At 40.0% G+C, this 23,683-nt stretch overlaps 1 protein-coding gene across 1 annotated transcript in view; it reads left to right on the top strand.

The window, feature by feature from the left end:
- Positions 1 to 23,683, top strand: part of metap1 (methionyl aminopeptidase 1) — a 57,923-nt gene that overhangs the window by 7,881 nt on the left and 26,359 nt on the right. The window contains exons 2-6 of the mRNA XM_072256463.1: positions 10,290 to 10,341; positions 12,726 to 12,835; positions 17,238 to 17,298; positions 20,155 to 20,246; positions 21,337 to 21,420. Of these exons, the coding sequence (XP_072112564.1) occupies positions 10,290 to 10,341; positions 12,726 to 12,835; positions 17,238 to 17,298; positions 20,155 to 20,246; positions 21,337 to 21,420 (399 nt within the window). The remainder of the gene's footprint in view (positions 1 to 10,289; positions 10,342 to 12,725; positions 12,836 to 17,237; positions 17,299 to 20,154; positions 20,247 to 21,336; positions 21,421 to 23,683) is intronic.

Genomic DNA, 23,683 nt, shown 5'->3' on the forward strand with positions numbered 1-23,683 from the left:
GGTCTCTTAAATTTAAATAACCTCCCTCAAAATCTTTTTTGAACTATGCTCTTAAACTATGGAATTCAATACCTAAAACTATAAGGGATACATTCTTAATTGATACTTTTAAATGCTAGCTCAAAACCAATTTGTTTAACTTTGTTTTTAACTAACCTTTTTTATCTTTTATTTTCATGTTTGTATTTTATCCCATCGTAAAGCAGTTTGAACTACATTGTCTTTATGAAAAATGTTCTATAAATAAGTTACTCCCTTGCAAAATTCCATGCTGACTATCCTTAATAAGTCTGCTTTCCCAGATGTGAGTAGACCTATCCCCAAGAATCTTCCCCAATAATTTCCAACCTCTGATGTAAGGCTCACTGGTCTGTAATTTTTCTGTTTTTTTTTATCCCTTTTGCTCTTCTTAATCAAAGGAACAACATTGGCTATTCTGCAGTCTTCTGGGACCTCACCTGTCAGAGATCTGTCAAGGCCCCAGCAATCTCCCCTCTTGCCTCCCTCAACATTCTGGGAAAGATCCCATTAATTTCTAGAAAGATATCCACCTTAATGTTCTTCGAAAGACTCCTTGCTGTCAGCATGCCCTACTCTTTAAGAAAGGAGGAAGACAAAAGAGTGGAAACTATAGGCCAGTTAGCCCAACCTCAGTAGTTGGGAAAGTGTTGGAGTCTGTTGTTATGGATGAGGTATCGGGGTACTTTGAGACTAATGATAAAATAAAGTCAATATGATTTCTGTAAAGGGAAATCTTGCCTGAAAAATCTGTTAGAATTCTTTGAGGAAGTAACAAGCAGGGTGGACAAAAGAGAGACAGTGGATGTCATTTACTATGATTTTCAGAAGGCATTTGATAAGGTGCCTCACATGAGGCTGCTTAACAAGATAAAATCCTATGCTGTTACAGGAAATATACTGGAATGTATAGAGGAATGGCTGACAGGCAGGAGGCAGTGACTGGGAATAAAGGGGGGCTTTTCTGGTTGGCTGCCAGTGACAAGTGGTGTTCCTCAGGGGTCAGTATTGGGACCACTACTTTTCACGTTGTTTGTCAATGATTTAGATAGTGGAATTGATGGCTTTGTGACAAAGTTTGTCAATGATACGAAGAAAAATGGAGAAGTAGGTAGTGTTGAGGAGGCAATATGATTGCAGCAGGACTTAGACAAGTTGGAAGAATGGGCCAAAAAGAGGCAGATGTTGGGAAATGTATCATATTGCATTTTGGTAAAAGGAACAATAGTGCAGACTATTATCTAAATGGGGAGAGAAAATTCAAACATCAGAGGTGCAGAGGAACTTAGGAGTTCTTGTGCAAGACTCCCAGAAGGTTAATTCACAGGTTGAGTCTGTGGTAAAGAAGGCAAATGCAATGTTGGCAATTATTTCAAGGGGAATAGAATATACAAACAAGGAGATAATGCTGAAGCTTTATAAGACACTAGTCAGGCTGCACGGAGGATTGTCAACAGTTTTGCGTCCCTTATCTCAGGATGTATTATCATTGGAGAGAGTCCAGAGAAGTTCACGAGGAATGCTGAAGTTTTATAAGACACTAGTCAGGCTGCACGGAGCATTGTCAACAGTTTTGGGGTCCCTTATCTCAGGATGTATTATCATTGGAGAGAGTCCAGAGAAGTTCACGAGGATGATTTCAGGAATGAAGGGGTTAACATATGAGGAGCATCTGGCAGCTTTGAGACTGTACTCACTGGAATTTAGAAGAATGTGGGTGGGATCTCATTGAAACCTACTGAATGTTGAAAGGACTCTATAGGGTGGGTGTGGAGAGGGTGTTTCCTCTGGTGGGGGTATCTGGAACTAGAGGACACAGCCTCAGAATTGAGGGGTGACCTTTTAGAAACATAGAAAATAGGTGCAGGAGTAGGCTATTCGGCCCTTCAAGCCTGCACTGCCATTCAGTATGATCACAGCTGATCATCCAACTCAGAATCCTGTACCTGCCTTCTCTCCATACCCCCGATCCCTTCAGCCGCAAGGGCCATATCTAACTCCCTCTTAAATATAGCCAATGAACTGGCCTCAACTGTTTCCTATGGCAGAGAATTCCACAGATTCACCACTCTGTGTGAAGAAGTTTTTCCTCATTTCGGTCCTAAAAGGCTTCCCCTTTATCCTCAAACTGTGGCCCCTCGTTCTGGACTTCCCCAACATCGGGAACAATCTTCCTACATCTAGCCTGTCCAATCCCTTTAGAATTTTTTACGTTTCAATAAGATACCCCCTCAATCTTCTAAATTCCAGCGAGTATAAGCCTAGTCGATCTAGTCTTTCACCATATGAAAGTCCTGCCATCCCAGGAATCAATCTGGTGAACCTTCTTTGTACTCCCTCTATGGCAAGAATGTCTTTCCTCAGATTAGGGGACCAAAACTGCACACAATACTCCAGGTGTGGTCTCACCAAGGCCTTATACAACTGCAGTAGTACCTCCCTGCTCCTGTACTCAAATCCTCTTGCAATGAATGCCAGCATACCATTCGCCTTTTTCACCGCCTGCTGTACCTGCATGCCAACTTTCAATGACTGGTGTACAATGACACCCAGGTCTCATTGCACCTCCCCTTTTCCTAATCAGCCACCATTCAGATAATAATCTGTTTTCCTGTTTTTGCCACCAAAGTGGATAACCTCACATTTATCCACATTAATTTGCATCTGCCATGAATTTGCCACTCACCTAACCTATCCAAGTCACCCTGCATCCTCTTAGCATCCTCCTCACAGCTAACACTGCTGCCCAGCTTTGTGTCATCCGCAAACTTGAAGATGCTGCATCTAATTCCCTCGTCTAAGTCATTAATATATATTGTAAACAACTGGGGTCCCAGCACTGAGCCTTGCCATTCTGAAAAGGTCCTGTTTATTCCCACTCTTTGCTTCCTGTCTGCCAACCAATCCTCTATCCACATCAATGCCATACCCCCAATACCGTGTGCTTTAAGTTTGCACACTAATCTCCTGTATGGGACCTTGTCAAAAGCCTTTAGAACAGAAGCAAGGAGGAATTCTTTTAGCCAAAGAGTGGTGAATCTATGGAATGCTCTGCCACAGACTGCAGTGGAGGCCAAGTCCATGGGTATATTTAAAGTGGAAGTTGATAGATTCCTGATTGGTGGGGCATCAGGGGATATGGTGAGAGGGCAGTGGTATGGAGTTGAATGGGATCTGGGATCAGCCACGATGAAATGGTGGAGTGGACTCGATGGCCTCATTCTGCTCCTATGTCTTATGGGTTTATGGTCTAATATCAGTATATTCCTCTCTGATCTCACTATTTCTCATGTCCTCCCCATTTGTAACCAAGTCACTTAGGCAGAGATTGGGACAGTGGCAGAAGAGCATGGACAAAGGGCAAAGTTTTAAGGTCACCTTCGTGGAGGAAATCAAGGAAAACTTATCGAGAAAACTCCAGATGTAAATATTCCTGCTTGTGCTGATAGGACTTGAGGGTGAGGAGGAGGCCAGACACTACGTAAGCTTGTAGTACTGGAGTAGTTTATTTGGTTGTTTCTTAACTGATTGAATATTCAATAATGTTCCCAACATATTAGCTGGTTCTTGGTCATCACAATTGTCACCTTATTTTGTTCTGCCAACGATCATTTTATCTATTTATCTATTTTTGACCTTGATAACATACAAGACCCCAAAGATACATAGCAATGTAATATTAAGTGGTATGTGGAGTCCAGTTGTCAACTTTTATTTCCCATTTTCTGTGCAATGACAAATTTTGAAGTCAGAATGATGTTTTATTTAAGTGGGAAATTTGCAAGTTGTGTTGTTACCTTGTGCATCTAGGTGGCAGAGTATGGGGTAGGAAGATATTGATGAAAAAGCCTTGCTATGTTGTTTCAGTGCATTTTGTTGATGACACACATTGCAACCACAATTTGCTTGTGGCCAAGGCATGACTTTCCAGTGGGCTATTTTATCCAAGAAGGTGTTGAGGTTTGGTGGAGAAGCACTTGTAAAGCAAATGGGAAGCATTTTATTACCTCTTGGCTTGTCCTGTAGATACTGGAGAGGTTTGGGGAATGGAGACTGCTCTCCTCTCCCTAGATATCAACTTGTCAGATTCAATTTTGCTAATGCCTTTGACTTTCAAGGGAAGATGGTTAAGTTCTCTCATTGGAGTTGATCATTGCCTAGTTTTAACGGACTTGAAGTCCATCATTGGAAGAGTAAATATATAACTCAGAAAATAAGTAGACAACAGATGTAGTATTAACTGAAGTAGTACCTTCATTGGTATTTAGATGAGCAATAACATTTTCCTACTTCATTGATCTATTGGTTACCAATAACATATTTATTAAAATATACTTGATTAGTAACATTTTTGGGATGGGAGAAAAGATAGGGATGTGTAGCTTGGACCAGGTCTATGAAATTGAATTGCTTGAGGTTTTGCCAGAACACTTTTTGTGTCTTGGCGTTGTGGAAGTGAATTTTGCAGTTGTAGGTTAATGCAGCATTGAATACAGAGATACTAGTTGTAAAGACAAAAATAAGGAACTTCAGATAATGGCAGACTTTACACGAATATTAGATGTAAATCAGAGAAACCAACTTGTGCAGTAAAAAATAGAAAAGGACAAGAAGTGGATCACTGCATATTATTAGCATGTACTATTTAATTGATCTTTGTGAGGCAAACTGTGGGTATCTGTATAACCAACAGAGAGACTAGTCATGCAGGCGAGGAATTGTTTCTGATTGGAAATCGATCAACTAATCATAACTAATGCCAGCTTATTGAATGATACTGTTATAACACAACTGAGGTGTCTGGACAGTTTCTGGAAGTTGAATCCTGACAACTTTCTGAATTAAATATATTTCTGCATTTCCCTTCTGATCTGGTCTGAGATTGTGAATCTATAGTCATTGACCACATTGGAGAAGATGGCATTTCTTCCATTTCAAATTTCTTACAACCTTCAAAACTTGAGAGAACTCTTATTTACGTGTCATCTTAAGCTGTCCAAAGCCACTTTGCAACCAACACAGTGCTCTGAAGTCTGGTCACTGTTGCAGCTTGGAGGACGTAGCAACATGTTTGTCCACAGCAAGGTCTCTCAAAGTTTTTTTTGCATATTGACTAGATAATCTTTTTAAATGGGGGAGTGTTGCAGAACAGAGGGACCAAGCAGTGTCTAAGTGATGTCACAGGTAGGATGGTGAAGAAGGTATTGGTATGCAGCCCTTTAGTCAGGGCAACAAGTATAGGAATTGCGGCGCTATGTCCATAAAACATAGGACATAGGAGGAGAACTAGGCCATGTGGCCCTTCCAACATGTCGTAGTTGTGAAGCCACACTTCCTGCATTGTGTACAGGTTTGGTTGCCCTGTTATAGGAAAGACATCATTAAGGTGGAAAGACTGCAAAGATTTAAGATGATGTTGCTCGGACTTGGGCTTAAGTTACAGAGAGAGGTTGGTTAAGTTAGGATTTCATTCCTTAGAGCTGGGAGACTGGGGTGATATAGGTTTATAAAATCATAAAGTGCATAGATAAAATTAAAACACTAGTCTTTTTCCCCAAGGAGAGTGAATCAAAAAGGCATAGGTTCAAGGTGGGGGGGAAAGATTTAAAAGGAACCTGAGTGGGCAACTTCATGTAGAGAGTGGTCGGTATATGGAATGATCTGCCACAGGAAGTGTCTGAGACTGGTATAATAATAACTTTTAAAAGGCATTTGGATGTGTACATGGATAAGAACAGTTTAGAGCAGGGGTTCCCAACCTTATTTATTCTATGGACCCTTATCATTAACCCAGGGGTCAGTGGACCCCAGGTTGAGAACGCCTGGTTTAGAATAGGCCTAACACAGGCACATGGGATCAAATCAGATGGGCATCTTAGTATGGACAAATTGGGCTGAAGGGCCTGTTTCTGTGCTCGATGACTCTGATAAATATTGGCCAAGATGGGCAATAACTTCTCTGCTCTTTAAAATATTAGTATAGGATCTTTGGAATCTACTTAAGAGAGCAGATGTGGCCACAGTTTAAATGTTTTATATCAATACAGCTGCAGCATGCCCTTAGCATTTGGAGTGTTAGCTTTGGTTTTAGGAGTGAGACTTGAATCTGTAACCTTCTGGCTTACTGTCAAGAATGCTACCCACTGAGCCACAGCTGACACTAGGGGTAGAATTTACACTCTCTTGGAGCTGGTGTTTGCTGAAGTTAATTGGAACTCTGATCCAACTTATTCTGTAAAGAACTAAATTGTTTTTCAAGATGTTTGGTTAATCAGTGTAACACAGTCCATTTTAACAAAATACAACAAAACAATTATAAATGCATGATTGTAAATTCATATTTTGATGGATTTGTGTATAAACATCATACCATCCTATTTTGAATTTTGTACCTAGCATTTTTTCTCCTGAAATAAGCACTCTTTTGCCCTTTGGAAAGGTTGAGAATCCATTTTAGTATCGCATAATGCAATTTAGCACTTAGCAGGGCTACCCATAAATCTGATGAGCAATTGCCAGTGCTAATATTGTAGGAAATGTGATCAGCTCTTGTGCAATTTATTAAAGCATTTGTTGACATCAATCCACACTGCTTCATAAATGAAATTCATTTCCAGAATTCCTTGTCCCATACTAATAAATCTAAACATTAATGACTTCACAATCCTTGTATAAACAAGGTCAAGTAAGTTGCGGTAGTGCTGGTTGGGTAATTAGTACATCAAGAGATCAGTGAATAATGTGTACACTGTTGAAAAACCTTACGGCATGATATGATTTCAGCAGTGCTGTCCCGTGATTAATAGAAGGCACCTGTTCACTACATCATGGAAATAGCAGTGATGACATTTGAACTAAGTGCCCCCACGCAGGGAAGGCAAAGGTGCTTAATTTGCAAAACTAACAATGCTGTTAAAGCCTTTACTGCTGATGTGGTAAAGCTTTCAGATGAAGTTAATCTTTATTAAAGCAGCATTTCATTTAAAATTGTTACTGTTTTGAGAGCTTTATACAGCTCAGTTTTTACAGAATATTTTTGTATGCATGAATCCTTCCCTTGATATGATCTTTTTGGTAATCAGTTATTAAGAGTAGTTGATGCTAAAAATGAGCAGTTCCCTTGCTCAAAGTTATCAATGCTTTATCCATAATTTTGTGCAAAGCTACCTTCATATCTGATGAATACTAATTATAAACCCAAACAGGTGTTATTAGGTTAAATCAGCCAGTATATATTAAATGTTGATAGTTTCAAAGCCTGGCTACAATTTGAACTCTGACTGCATGGAAATTTGTACATCAAATCTAAAAAGTATGACAGAACAAAGAACATTACAGTGCATTACAGGCCCTTCAGCCCACAATGTTGTGCCAACTGATATAAACGTAATCCACAATCAATCTAACCCTTCTTTCTTCATCTGCATCTCCTCCATCTTCTGGAGTTACACCCTCATCCCATTGTCCTGTCACCATAACAGGAACGGAGATCCCTTTGTTCTTACCTCCCATCCCTTGAGCTTCTGCATCCAGTACATCATTCTCCACAACTCTTCAATGGCATCCTACCATTAAACACATCTTTCCCTTCCCCAGCCCCCTGCATCCCAACACACACACCCCCCCCACCTCTTTCTGCATGACTTACTTGTCCATTTGTCCTTCGTCTGTGGCACTTATCCCTACGAGCTGGCCAAGTGCTACACCTGCCCCTACCTCTCCTCAGTCACCACCATTCAGGAGTCCAAACAGTCTTTTCAGGTAAGGTAACATATCACCTGTGAGTCTTTGGTGGTCATCTACTGTATCCAGTGCTGCATGTGCAGCTTCCTCTGCATTGGTGATACCCAATGTAGATTGGGAGGACAACTTTGTTGAGCACCCTGTCTGCCACAAAGGACAGGATTCCCAGTTGCCACGCATTTTAATTCTACTTCCTATTCCCATTCTGACATTTCCGTCCATGGCCTCCTCTGTGATCACTTAATAGAAGGCACCTGTTCACTGTATCCTCCTCAGGTTGGAGGATCAATGCCTCATATTCTGTCTAGGTACCCTCCAACCTGGTTGGTGAACATCAATTTCTCTAATCCAGTTATTTCTCCCCACCCCCCTTTTCCATTCCCTATTCTGGCTCCCCTCTTGCCCCTTCTCCTCTTCTCACCTGCCCATCACCTCCCTCTGATCCTCCTTCCCTTTCTCCCATGGTCCACTGTCCTGTCCTGTCAGATTCGTTCTTCAGTCCTGTACATTTTCTACCGATAACCTCCCAGCTTTTCACTTCACCTGCCTTCCCCCTCATCTGGTCTCACCTATCACCTGCTGGCTGGTACTGCTTCCCTTCCTCCCGCCTTCTTATTCTGGATTTTTCTAACTTCCTTTCCGGTGCTGATGAAGGATCTTGGCCTCAAGCACTGACTCCTTATTCCTTTCCATCGATGCTGCCTGATTTGCTGAGTTCCTTCAGCATTTTGTGTTGTTGCCTTCTTTGCTACATAGCCCATAACCCAACATTTTTTAAAAATCCATGTGTCTATATGAGAGTGTCTTAAATGACCCTGTTGTATCAGCCTCTACCACCACCCCGTCAATACGTCCCAGGCACATACCTGTCTGTGTAATATACAGCTACCTTAATGTCTTCCTTAAACTTCCACTTGCATTAAAAGGTTGTCCTCTGGTACTGGCCACTGCCACCCTTCGAAAAGGTGCCAACTGTCCATTCCATCTATGCTTCTCATAATCTTGTACTCTTCTTATGCTCCTTCACTCCAAAGAGAAAAGCCCTAGCTCACTCCGGCTTTTCTCGTAAGTCACGTTCTCTAGTCCAGACAGCATCCTAGTAAATCTTGCCTGCACCCTCTCTCAAGCTTCAACAACCTTCCTATAGTGAGGCAACCAGAAATGAGCACAACACCAAGTGTGGTCTAACTGGAGTTTTATAGAGCTGCAACGCTACCTCACTGCTCTAGAACACAATCTTCCACCCTAACGACTGCGGCTAGTGCACAACTGCACAGTGACATTACTGTGTGTCTGTTTCCACCCCTTTCCAGCAGTTCATTCCAGGCACTTGCCACTCTCCATGTAACAAAAATTAGCATATCCATTAAACTTTCTTCCTCTCATTTTAAAGCTATCCTCTAGTTATTTGACTTTTCTACCCTTGGAAAAGGACTCTGACTATTTACCCTATCTGTGGCTCTCATCATTTAATAAACTTCTCTCAGATCTCCCCTTGCTCTCCAACGCTCTAGAGAAAACAACCCAAGTTAGCCTAGATTGGAGAGTGTTAATTGGAGAAACTTGGGAGATGTGGAGGCTTTGGAGAGGGTAAAGAGGTTCACCAGGACTGTGCCTGGATTGGAGGGTATTAGTTGGACAGAATCCTGATGAACCTCTTTACCCTCTCCAGAGTCTCCATGTCTGTCCTGTAATCCTCTAAGGCCTTCTCATGCTCCAGCTCTTGTAAGTACCTTCTTAAGTTCCTTCCTGCTAAGTCAAGAGCCCTGTCTGATTTTGTTTTCTCAGCCTTAAGTCTGCTTTCTTCTTCCTCTCTTGTCAACCATGGTTCATTCACCCTACCATTTTGTCTCCATGGGACAAAACCCCATTGCAAATGCTCCCTAAATAGCCTCTACATTTCTGCTGTGCATTTTCCTGAGAACATGTGTTCCCAGTTCATTTTCCCATCGTAGTTACCTTTCCCCAATTAAATACTTTCCCATACTGTCTGCTCCTTCTTAGTCTATGACTTATGCTAAAGTTCAGAGAGTTGTGACTATCTCTGAAATTCCTGTGCCTCAAGAAATCTGCCACCTGACAAGGTTCATTGCCCAGTATAAGATCCAGTGTGGCCTCTCCTCTAGTTGGCCAGTCCACATATTTTGTCAGTAATCCTTTCTGAACACACCTAACAAATTCTGCCCCATCTAAATCATTTGCACTAAGGAAGTACTAATCAATATTGGGGACTTTGAAGTTGCCCGTAATGATAACCCTGTTATTTTTGTACCTCCACAAAATCTGCCTATTTATGTTCTCAGTGTCCCTGTTGATATTGGTGGGACCTACAAAATACTCTCAAAAAAAGTGAATTCTCCTTCTGGAACTTTTGGAATTAGCTTAAAGTCAACTTAGATGTGTAGAGGTTTGGTTTGTGAATTTAATTGCCTGAACAGCCAAGAGTGAGCAATAAACCTTGTATGTCAAACTGTGACTGTATATTCTGCTTTTATGTAAAATTAGACTTTATTTGTCAAATTTTTCAGGAGTGCTTCAAAGGAAGTTGGTCAACTCATAAGCTGCTTCATAAGAAAGCCAGTAAGTACTTTGTAGGGACTGCCTGTGACTAACCAATGGCTCGATAATAATGCTGCACAATTCTGTTAAATTGGAGGCATATTTGTAACATCACATAAGCTTTGAACTTTGTGCTTTCAATGTTAGTTTTTTTTTCATGTTTTCATCTGCCTGGTTCCATTTGTCTCAAGTTGCAACTGAATAACTGTGGAATTGAAATGAAACAAATGCAAAGATAGATAAGCCCTCATTGAAAAATACTGAAAACATGGTAGGGGAAAGAAAGGCAAAGCAAATTATTTGTGGATATGACAAGATCAAACAATTCTTCAAGTTTAATTACTGGTTATAATAAAGTAAAAATGAGGTGTATAGCAATTTTAATTTGTGTTGGTTGCAAAATAAATGTTGATCCTAGGCAGATTCCTCAACATAAAAATGTTGATTCAGTGGGCAAAGATTCTATTTAATATCCCATCTGAAGTCCTGCACCTAACTGTGGCTCTCTGTCATTGCAGAGTAGCTTTTAGTTTTAAGGCTTGGGTGAACCCATGACTTTATGACAGCATATGTGAAGAGAGAGTAAACTTTCCAGATCAATGACTAAGTCTGTCTGTCTCTCCCTCTCTCTTCATCAACGCTGGGTTGACATGCTTTCTTAACACTTTCTGTTTTTACTTCAGATTCCCGATATCTGTAAATTTTTGCTTTTTTACAACATTTTTGCCTTTGAAGTGAAAGTGCATCATGCTGACTCTAGAGCTGATCCAAAAGATACAGTGAAAATTCCTCTTTATCTACCATTCAGGTTAATGTTTGATGTGTATCCGGAAAGTTGAAATTATTCCAATTCAGATTTGGATTCATTTATTTATCACATGTACATGCAGTGAAATGCATTATTTGCATTAATTGGGCATTTTAGAAGCTTAGTAGTCCTGCTGCTTTTTGGCTGCCCTTTCTTGAAACCTGTCCAGGTAGTGTCAGTCTACTTTGTAATAGCGTTATATACCTAAAATACAGCTGTCTCTAATTCATTGTTAACTACACATAAAAGGGTCTGTGGGTAATTGTGGCAAATGGAAAAATTGTCAGGGAGATGCAGCTGAAAATACAACAGGCTAAGTCTTCCCACAGCAAACATGTATGCCACTAAACATTCTCATTTGTACCCAGTACACCTCCCCTCATTTTCTTATATATAGATTCTGTTTCAGATTTAGTTATCACATGTACATGAAGCATACAGTGACATGAGACAATTGCATTAACAGCCAACGCACCTAAGGGTGTGCTGGGGACTGCCCGCAAGTATCATCACACATTCCAGCACCAACATACCATGCCCACAAGAAGTTTCTACTGTACCTTGGTACCCGTGACAATAATAAATAATAAATTGTACAGTAGAACCAAGAACACAAACAACATAACAAGCCCATTTATATCTTTATAATGTTGTGAAGCTATTAATGAACATATTAAAATATTGAAATACAAAGCAAGGAATGTTATTAGATAACAAACTGATTCCTTTTAATGTACTGATACCTACAAGCAATACTAGGTTTTAAAAAATTCTAGGTGCAACTGTGTAAACTGTGTATTAGAAGAACACACAGCAGAGAGTCTGGAAGGTGATTATTTGTATTTGTACAGACTAATTTGGTTCTTCAACCTGTGTACGCATGTACATGCATTTATTCATTAAAAAATTGAGATGGGACATGGGACAGAAATTATTAGAACACAGCATATTGTTAGATAACAAGGACTAAGTATAATGCACAATCTTGACCTGAAAAGTGAAGCATCCACAGATGCTGCTTGATCTGCTAAGTTCTTCCAACAGTTTATTTTTTGCACCCATTCCCGGCATCTGCTGTCGCTTGTTTCCAAGCCAAATGGTTGGTTTGAGGTACCTTTTTAGGAGAGACATTTGTTGTATCTTTATTTTGTGTGCTTCCAGCTTTTCCTGAAATGGAAAGTGCTTCTTTACCCCAACAGATTGAATTTTATTTTTCTCAACTGTATACCAATTTCTCAAAATTTGTGATCTTGTCAGTAGGATTGCCTGCTTCTGTTCTAATCAGTTGTCCCTCTTGTCAGATAACCAAACTTAGCTAAGTTTGCTGCTCTAATTTCTGATGCAGATATTTAATGAGCAACAAAAGCAAGCTTCCTGTTCCTTGTCTTAGTAGTGTCAGATCAAGCATCAGTGCCTTTAGAAGTTGTGGGGAGAGTGTAATAGCTGATATTTGTTTCTTTAAAAAAAGGTAATCTTGGAGTTGAAATTACTGCTTTAATTAACCAGTGAAAAAGATTGATGTAGAAAATGATTCTCAAATAGTGTCTCAGGAATTGCAACAAGCCAGTCACTAAATTGTAACTTGTTTCCACTTCAGAAAATGAAAAGTCTAAAGAAGAATCTTCTAAATCTGAGAAAGGTGAAATTAATACAGATCCCTGGCCTGGATATCGATATACGGGGAAATTGAGGCCACACTATCCATTGGTATGTCTTTTACTAGCTTTATCATTCTTAGAAAATGAAGTGAAGGGAGCACTTGTTGTATAATTAATCTAACAAATTAAGGCCCTTCAAAGTGGAAGATGTACTCTTTCGTACTTCTGAGACTTGATCATCATCAGAACATAAAGAGAGCATTTGGTGTGTTGCTAATTTTTGTTGGCTCATAGAAAGTACAGCTATGGTTAATTTTCCATTCTCTTATACTCAGGTGTCTGTCTAATTCTCATCTACAGTTGATTAAAAAAACTTTCCAAGTGTGCCATTCCATTGAAAATTCCGTAAACCTCCAGCTGTAACATGCCACATTTGATTTATTCTGGCATTAATGCCTCACTCATTCTTCCTCTCTTTGCCTCATCTACTCTCAGTTCCCCTCTCCTTCAAGTACATATCTAGGCTTTATTGTTCTAACATCTTCCATATTCTTGCCACTCTTCAGGTAAGGAGGCTACTTCTAAATATCCTGTTTGGCTATCTTATAAAATACCTTGTGGTTTTGCTAATCTCTCACAATAGGAGTTATTTGTCAGTTCCCTTGTCAAAGCCACACAAAGCCTGAGACCTAGTTAGTCATTTCTCAGTATTTGCAATCAAGCAAAAAATGTTAGCTTGTTCCTTACTGATAACCACACTTTGGAATTGGTTTATTATTAGGGTGGGCCTATTTCTAATGCTTTTCTGCTAAGACGCTTGTGAATCTTTATTGCACTATCCTTAGTACCACTGAAGAAGGGTCTTAGCCCAAAATATCGACTGTTTACTCTTAACCATAGATGCTGCCTGTCCTGCTGAGTTTCTCCAGCATTTTGTGTGTGTTATTTAATGATTTATATATTTGTTCTCTGCCCCCTTTATTCTCAAGCCTTTTAAGATTTCACTTTTCAAATCTTACTTTCCCTTTGAGGAAACTGTAACCCTACTGTATTTCACCTTTGTCATAATTGATTTGTTAATTGTAAGGCCATTCTCCAAGATTATTAATGTCAATATGTCCCTTGCTGCACCCCTCCTAGGTATTGACTTTTGACCTAATTTACTAACTCCATTGTCTGCTTCCCTTGCTACAGATTGCAAAAGGGAAAGAACCTATATCTGATGCTTGGAACACCACAGCATGCTAAATATCTCCTGGAACCTTCTGCTTCATCTGAATCTATTTCATTTCCATATCATCATTTTTATTTCCATTGACTTTTATTTTCTTATGAATCTTCTTGTCTTTTTTGATGTAGTTTCTAGAAGTCCACTTAATTAATATGTATTGCTTAACCATTACGCTTCCTGTTGACGAACAATTAATCAAGTGATCCGGTTATTATGCATGTTTTTTTTTAAAACCTAACCAGGCTATCCTTAAATCCTCTAATTTAAAGTATGTTTTTGTTTCCCTCATGAAAGTATCTCAATGGCTTCTTTACCATCAGTATTTGCCTGACTTGGAAGAACCCCTGCACCCTTTTCTGAACAGTGAAACTAATAAATTACTAAGTTGGTTTATTATTGTCACAGATACCAAGGTACAGTAGAAACTTGCCCACTGTTCATACAGATCAACTCATTACAACAGTGAGAGAAGTATAGACAGAGTCCATAGAGGGGAGGTCATTTCCCATGATGTGCTGAGCTCTGTCTACAACCCTGCAGTTTCTTGTGGTCACAGGCAGAGTATTTACCTTAGGATGTTTTCTATGGTACGTCATTAAAAATTGGTGGAAGTCAAAAAGGACATGTACAATTTCTTTAATTTCCCAAGGAAGTAGAGGTGCTAGTGAGCTTTCATGGCCTTGGCATCAGTGGTTGGTGATGGTGAGAACATGAAACTTTCAGCCCTCCGGACCTCAGCACCATTGATGCAAACAGGGGCAGGTGCACCAGCCCCCTTCTGAAGTCAATGACTAACTCTTTTGTTGTCACGACATCATGTCATTTGACTCTCTATTTCCTTCCTGTACTCTGACTCATCTTTATTGAGACTTGGCCCGCTATAGTGATATCTACAAACTTGAAGATGGTGTTAGTCAGTAAGAGTTTGAATGATTGCAAGCATTGTCTGTACAGTTGCCTCTTCCTGCAGTTATGCATTCTGTTTGGATCAAGCACATTGCACATGGTTAAGTGATTCTTTTTAGAATGATTTCCTCACCCAGAATTATAATTACTATTATCTGCCTGCACTGCACTTTCTCTATAATTGTAACACTTAATAATTGTGCATTCTGTTAGTTTCCCCTGTACTACTTCAATGTGCTGATGTATCGAAATTATCCATATGGAAGGCATGCAAAACAGAGCTTTTCATTGTTGCTTGGTACATGTGACAAAAAAAACTTTACCAATAAGACTGCAAGTTTACGACTGAAGTAAGTAATTGGCCCATTGTGTTATTCTCAATTGAAAAAGAACATAGCTTGATCTCACTTACCAAGATCGGTCTGTGGTCTCTTAGTTCACAGGCTACGTACGCAGTCAAGTATTTCTTAAATAATTTCATACCTCTCATATTTTGAAAAACCAATGTCCAGGCCACTCACTACCTTTTCTGGTAGGAAAATTGCTGGTTGCCTCTTCTAGTCTTTCTATCAATTATGTTAAATCTATTTCCCTGGATTTTAATCCCTGTGCCGGAAAAATAGGCCTTGCTAGTTGCTGTATGGGCTCCTGATAGATTTATATCCCTCTTTTTTTTGTGTAAAACACAGGAACAGCACACAGTAAACTCAGTCAGGATGTGATGAACAAGTTCACGTCATTTAGCACTTCAGTCTTTTTGTTGCATCATGGCTATCACACTCTTGCTCTCAATATGCATGCATTCAGTTTGTTGGGAGAGAAAGTTCCCTGTTTTCTCAAAAGTTCAAAGTCAATTTGTTATCAAAGTACCTGTTCATATATGTCACCATATTCAACCCTGAGATTCATTTTCTTGCTGGCAATGTCAATAAATACAAGAAACACAATAGAATCAATGAAAGTCCACACCCAACAGGACAGACAACAACCAATGTGGAAAAAGACAACTCTGCAAATATAAAAATAAGAGAAAAAATAATAAGTAAGCAATAAATATCGAGAACATGAGATGAAGAGTTCTTGAAAGTGAGTCCATAGGTTGTGGGAACAGTTCAATGATGGGGCAAGTGAAGCTGAGTGAAATTAAGCCCCTCTGGTTCAAGAGCCTGTTGATTGAGGGGTAAGTTGCATGCCATCTTGGTCAATGTCTCCCATCCACTACATAATGTTCTGGGTGGGCACAGGAGTACATTCAGCCAGAGACTCATTCCTCCAAGATGCAGCACAGAGCGTCATAGGAAGTCATTCCTGCCTGTGGCCATCAAACTTTACAACTCCTCCCTTGGAGGGTCAGACACCCTGAGCCAATAGGCTGGTCCTGGACTTATTTCATAATTTACTGGCATAATTTACATATTACTATTTAACTATTTATGGTTCTATTACTATTTATTATTTATGGTGCAACTGTAATGAAAACCAATTTCCCCCGGGATCAATAAAGTATGACTATGACTAATAACTGTCCCTGAACCTGTTGGTGTGGGTCCTGAGACTCCTGTACCTTCTACCTAATGGCAGCAGTGAGAAGACAGCATGGCCTAGGTGCTAGGTGTCCTGTGACAATGTTCCATGTGGATATGTTCAATGGTGGGGAGGGCTTTATCTATGATGGACTGGGCCATATCCACTACTTTTCGTGGGCATTTCTGTAAGAAGGCATTTGTGTTTCCGAGATGCAACTGGTCAATGTACTCTGCACCATACATCTATAGAGATGACATGCTGAATCTAAACAAACTCCTAAGAAAGTAGAGGTGCTGCTCTGCTTTCTCCATAATGGTACACTTGCTGGACCCAGGAAATGATAACATCGAGGAACTTGAAGTTGTTGGCCCTCTACACCTCTGATCCCCTGATCCCCTGTTGAGGACTGGCTCACGGACTTCCAGTTGCCTCCTCCTAAAGTCAATAATCAGCTCCTTGATCTTGCTGACATTGAGTGAGAGGTTGTTGTGACACCATTCAGCCACATTTTCAATCTCACTCCTTGGGCTGATTCGTCACAATTTTTGGCTTGGCTAACTACAGTAGAGTTGTCAGGAGACTTAAATATGGCATATTTAATATGGTATATTCTTCCCCCCCCCCCCGGGTCTGTGTGTCCCCTTCTCCTCCCTCCCCCTCCCCCCTTCCCCCCCTCCCCCTTTCACATCCAGCCAGTCTCATATAATTTTCCAGGTTATATTCAGTTGTTGTTCTGGACTCCATTTTATTCTTGATAGCATTGGAAGCACTTTGGTAAAAGAAAATTTTTGTAAGCATTTTCAGAAATTATAAGAACCTCTAATGTTTTGCATTTTGTTCTTCATAGACTCCCATGAGATCTGTTCCCAGTTATATCCAGGGACCTGATTATGCTGATCATCCATTAGGTATTCTGATATTCATTTGCCACTATCATATGTGAATATTTGTATGAGACCTTGCTTTGACTGAATCCTACAGTTGTTCAGAGTTTTTTTTGGTGTGCTTTGCTTCTGTTACAGATTTTATCTCGAGCCTAAGATTTTGTGTATCACAGCTCAATAACAACAATTGTTCAGATGAACAGGTTAGGGTGAAAATTGTAGTGCAGGTACTGGAATCTGAAGTGAAAAACAAACTGTTGGACGAGGTCAGTGGGTCAAGCAACGTCTGTGGAGGTTGATGTTTCTGGAGGCAAAGGGACAGTTGCAATTTGGGTCCAAACATGTCAACTGCCCCTTTGCCTCCAGAGATGCTGTGTGACCCCATGAGTTCTTCCAGAATTTTTTTTGCCGAATATTGTAGTGAAGCAATTTGTATTGGGTGAGAACCCTTTTGTTCTATGCTCAGCTTTAAACTTGAGATTTGTCCACACAATGTCACCTCACTGGAGAAGCATAATTTTAAAATTCCTTTCCCCTTGTCAGCCTTATCAAGCCTTAAATGAATCTTTGCTTTTTGCCTCGGTGCATCCTTCATGCTCTGTTGGTAAAAGTGTTCCATGTAAAGTGAGGTATTGTCATTATAATACATATGATCTTTAATTTTGGTCTTCCTCAGATGTTGAAATACTTTTATGTCCAATTCCATAAATTTTAACCTCCTTCCTTAAGTCGTCCTTCAGCATTTTCCAACAATAAACTGTCCTTGACTATAGTATATCAATGAAGAGTAGAAGCAGGGTGCTCCCCTTTTAAGCCTGCTCTTCCATGCCCCTTCTGACTGTAACAACTCCACGACCCTTTCAACCTCAGATAAACTTTCTTCCCCTTGTATCTAATAAGTATTCCAAAGACTTGGCCAGCACTGACCTTTGAGGAAAAAAATTCCAAAGATTCTGCCCTGGACGCTTCTTACAATAGAATGTTAACATAGTGGAGCATCTGGTAGAATTGCTGCCTCAGCTCCAGCGAACTGACTTCTGTTCCTCTGTGTGTGTGTGTGTGTGTGTGTGTGTGTGTGTGTGTGTGTATGAAGTTTGCATGCTTAACTAGTGAATGTGTGGATTTTTTCCTTGTGCTTCAGTTTTGTCTTGCATCCCAAACATGCGCTAGTTGGTGGTTAATGGCCTCATGAAATTGCTGCTGGTGTGTAATTGAGTTAGTGAATGTAGGGGAAGTTGTTCAGAATGTGGGGAGAATAAAGTCTGATTAGAGCAGAATTGTGTAAATGGGTATTTTTTGGTCAACATAGATGTAACGAGTTGGAGTACTTATTTCTGTTCTCTGTCTTTAACTTCTGAGAGAGAAGAAATTGCTCATTTCTGTCTGAAATGAGTGATCCCTTATTTTTAAATAGTGACCCCAATATGTGGTTTTTCCCATGAGAGGAAACATTTCTCCACATTCAACCTATTGAGATCTCTGTAGGCTTTGTTTCAATTCAAGAACCATTCTCTTCCAAATTGCAATGGATGCAAACCTAACCCCTTCTTTATCAAATAACTTTCTAATCCAGTTATTTCAGAGTTCTGAAAAATGAACTTTGACCTGAAATTTTAACCCTGTTTCTCTTTCCACAGGAACTGCCTGCTCTGCTGAGTATTTCTAGAATTTTCTATTTTTTGTGTCCAGATCCACCAGAATAGAATTATGTTAACTTCCATCATTTCTTCTGTACTTGTTGGCCAGTCTTTTGCAAGTTATTCAAAGGACACCCAACCAAATCTGCATCCCAGACTCTCTGTCTCTTGTCTGGTTAGAGAAAAACTTAAATCTGCCTGTTCAAGATACCGCTGGTGAATCTCAGTGATTTTTGGCTGGTAGTCAATGAAACAAGGAAAGCAACAAAACTCTTTGTTGATCACTCTTTTTCTGGTAAACATTAATTGCAAACAATAGCTGGTAACTTCCCTTGAACTTTGAGGCAATGCAGAGTGGCAGAACCAAGGAAGGCAGTGGGCCTGTCGCCTAGAGCAAGGAAAACCCAAGATTCGATTGATTTAAGCGCCAAGTCAAGTCGAGGTGGCGGAGTCTAGGCCCCAGAGTGTACCAAAGCGACTGAACCTGATGTTTGGACATGATTTATGCACCAGACTGAATTGAAAAGGTTTGAGTACAGGCCAAATTGAGGTGGTAGGGTCTGTCCCCAGAAAGTATCGAAGTGACTGAACCCAATGTTTGGACATCGATTTAGGCACCAGTCCAACTGAAAAGGTCGGGGTGTTGGGGCTCGCTACTCTGCTTTACGCTGAGCTAAGGATCTGTGGGTGGACTCTCTTTGTGGACTTCAATTTAGAATGCTATTTGCTTGTGTTTATTGTTTACAGGATGTTTTTTTTCTCTGCACATTGGGTGTTTGATCATCTTTTTTCTTCTGGGTTTCTTAGTTTCGTGGTTGCCTGTTGAGACGAATCTCAAGGTTGTATAATGTATACATACTCCGAAAATAAATGTATTTTGAACTTTGAGAATATGCTGTTTTTTTTGCTATTAATTTGTTATTAACATTTAGACCTCCGTAAACCTCTGTAAATCTTCGCCAGTACTCCTCTCTATCCTTTCTATAATGTGACAACCAGCAGTATGCACAATTCACCAATCGTGGTCATACAAAGATTCTATTTCCATTAATGCTCTAGAAATTAAAACAGTGGCTTGTTTACATTTTTAAGTGGCCTTGGCAGTGGGTTTGAAAACAGTTTCTCTTATCTTCATTACAGCTTTCCACTCAGCCTAACCTTGAACACTATTTAAGCTGGTGTGCGGTATGAAAATGGGTCTATTAGAATTGTGTATTAATTTGTGTTCCCTCTATCTTTCAAGGTGTTTCTGAATCTGAACAATCCTTAAAGGGAACATCTCAAATCAAAATTTTACCTCCAGAGGACATAGAAGCAATGCGGGTAGTATGTCGAGTAAGTTGTGAAGTTTCATGTTGTTTTTTGTGTTCCAGAATAAATACTACACTGTCCCTTTCAGTCCTTCAATTCGAACTCAGAATATATATTAATGTATGGTCACTGTTTTGTGGAGTCCTCTATATGAGTTAATTGACTAATGCTCTGCTGGCATTCTTCACATTACACCATGAAGGGGTTGTAAAGTGCTCCAACTAGAGCTTGAGAGACCTGGACAATGATGAGTTTGTTTGTTTGTTTTTTTTTTGCAGTTTTAAATTTATATTGGGTCCAAGGCTATTAACTGGAATGTTATTAAATTACTTAATACTGAATTACATAAGCCATTGGGTGGTGAAAAGCTGGGTCAAAGTAGTAATGATAAAGGAGAAGAGAAAATCAGAGAGTCAGTGTTTTAGGAAGGATTTTGAAAGCTTCACAGGGTTGAGCCAATGTTGGAAACCTCATTTTAGTTGTGGCAACCAGATGCAGACACTCAATGTGCATGAACACCCTTCCAAGAGGCATTAGCGTCTTTGACTTTGTCCTGGTGGTCTTCGTGCCAATGCTTGTTGTTTTCAAATTTTACTCCTGTTACACCTGTCCACCTATTTGAAAGCTGCTGCCGATGGAAACTCCCAGATAAATTGTTTTTAGTTATGTGAATTTTTTTTGAACTTGTTGTGTAACACATCTAAAAATAAATTTAGTTCTTGTTTCACAAACAAAGGAAATCTGCAGATGCTGGAAATCCAAACAATGTGTACAAAATGCTGGAGGAATTCAGCAGGCCAGGCAGCATCTTTGGAAGAGTACAGTCGACGTTTCGGGCTGAGACCCTTCGGCAGTTCATGTTTTTACATTACCAAAGCTAAATCAGATAAAATGGCATATATGTTGGCATATCATAAACTCATGGTTAATTAGTAAATAACTTTTTTCCATCAAAATGAATGGTAGTTAATATGTGACACTAAGCACTAAGAATCAGGTGGGCTGGTTCTGCACACTGCTTCATATATACTAGAGCCTTAAAGTAGTAAAGCATCAAAGAGGTTTCATGGGGCTTTTGTGCTGTTGAAATTCATTTATTTTCCTTGTGTTGCAGCTTGCCCGAGAGGTTCTAGATGTTGCTTCGATGATGGTTCGACCAGGAGTAACAACTGAAGAGATTGATCGTGCTGTTCATATGGTATAGAGTTACTATATTTGGTAAAGATATAGAAAGTGGCCAAAATTGCACTAACTCTTGCCCTAATTCTTGTCTGTTAAGATCATGGGGATTTTTTCCCACAGGCCTTGCATTTCAGTCAGTACTTGAGGGCAAGCTTTGTTCTGATAAAAACAAAAGAAGTAGGAAATACTCAAAGGCCAAGGAGAGCCAGATGCATAATTAACATTTCAGCTTGATAACCTTTTATCAGTTATTAACTTGAAATTGTGTTCTTTCCCTCGTAGCAGAAGCAGCCTGACCTGTTTAGTGTGTATATTTTTATTTTGTGCTGATGTGCAGGATTCAATAAATGTATAGGTGAAAATATGGCTCTTTAATAGTCATAGTCATACTTTATTGATCCTGGGGGAAATTGGTTTTCGTTACAGTTGCACCTGTAGTGAAAATAATTTTCACTATCATGACCAATGCATGATTAACCCAGTCCCAAAGGATATTTCTAGTAACACTGAAGTGCTTTCAGGGTATGGGCAAAATTATGCTGACGGAGTGAGTTGGTAAACTTGAACATCATTCAACCACTAACTTCTTCACATTGTGGTATGGTTTCCTGCTACTTAAATGCCTTCACCTCAAACAATTTGATTGTTTCTAGTGTCTAAAGAATTGTATCTGGTTAATGATTAATATCTAATGCATTGCAAGATGTGTGTAGGAAAGGTAGATGAGCTCAGGGCATTGATCAGTACATGGAGTTATATTGTAGCCATTAGGGAGACTTGGTTGCAGGAGGGGCAGGAGTTGCATTACTAGTCAGGGAAAATGTCACGGCAGTACTCAGCCAGGACAGACCGGAGAACTCATCTAGTGAGGATATATGGGTGGAACTGAGGAATGAGAAGAGTATGACCCTGTTAAAGGGGCAATGTTATAGACTACTCAACAGTCCGAGGGATTTAGAGGAACAAATATGTAGAGAGATCGCAGACTGTTGGAAGAAACATAAGGTTGTTGTAGTAAACAACAGGAATTCTGCAGATGCTGGAAATTCAAGCAACACACATAAAAGTTGCTGGTGAACGCAGCAGGCCAGGCAGCATCTCTAGGAAGAGGTGCAGTCGACGTTTCAGGCCAAGACCCTTCGTCAGGACAGGTTGTTGTAGTAGGCGATTTTAACTTTCCACATATAGACTGGGACACAGTTACTGTAAAAGGACTAAATGGGATAGAGTTTGTCAAATGTGTTCAGGAAAGTTTTCTTAATCGATACGCAGAAGTTCCAATTAGAGGATGTGTGATACTTGATTTATTGGGGAACAAAACAGGGCAGGTGACAGATGTTTGTGTAGGGGAACACTTTGCATCCACAATGCCATTAGTTTTGAAGTAAATATGGAAAAAGATGGGTCTGCTCCACGAGTTGAGATTTTGAATTGAAGCAAGGCCAATTTTGATGGCGTCAGGAAGGATCTGGCAAGTGTGGATTAGGACAGGCTGTTTTCTGGCAAAATTGTACTTGGAAAGTGGGAGGCCTTCAAAAGTGAAATTTTGAGAGTACAAGGCTTGTATGTGCCTGTCAGAATAAGAGGTAAAGACAAATTTAGAGAACCTTGGTTTTCAAGAGATACTGAAGCCCTGATTAAGAAAAAAAGAGGCATAGCTGGTAAAGGCAGGTAGGAACAACTGAGGTACTTGTGGCATATAGAAAATACAAGAGGACACTTAAAGAAATCAGGAGGGCTAAAATAAGGTATGAGGTTGTCCTAGCAGACAATGTGAAGGAGAATCCTAAGGGATTCTACAGATATGTTAAGAGCAAAAGGATTGCAAGGGACAAAATAGGTCCCCTGGAAGATCAGAACGTTAATCTATGTGTGGAGCCAAAAGAGATGGGGGAGACCTTGAATGGATTTTTTGCATCTGTATTTACTTCGAAGATGGACACAGGGTCTATAGAAATGAGGCAAAGCAGCAGCGAGGTCATGGACCTGAGAAGATGTTTGCTATGTGAGGCAAATTAAGTTGAATAAATCCCCAGGGCCTGACAAGGTGTTTCTTTGGACCCTGTGGGATGCAAGTGCAAAAATTGCTGGGGTCTAGCAGAGATATTTAAATCATCCTTAGCAACAGGTAAGGTACTGGAGGATTGGAGGATAACTAATGTTCAGTTTTTTAAGAGAGGCTCAAAAAATAAGCCAGGAAATTATAGGCTGTGAGCCTGATGTCAGTAGTGGGAAAGTTATTGGAAGGTATTCTAAGAGACGGGATATAAATGGATAGA

The sequence above is a fragment of the Mobula birostris genome, chromosome 4, assembly GCF_030028105.1.
Source record: "Mobula birostris isolate sMobBir1 chromosome 4, sMobBir1.hap1, whole genome shotgun sequence".
NCBI classification, from domain to species: domain Eukaryota; kingdom Metazoa; phylum Chordata; class Chondrichthyes; order Myliobatiformes; family Myliobatidae; genus Mobula; species Mobula birostris.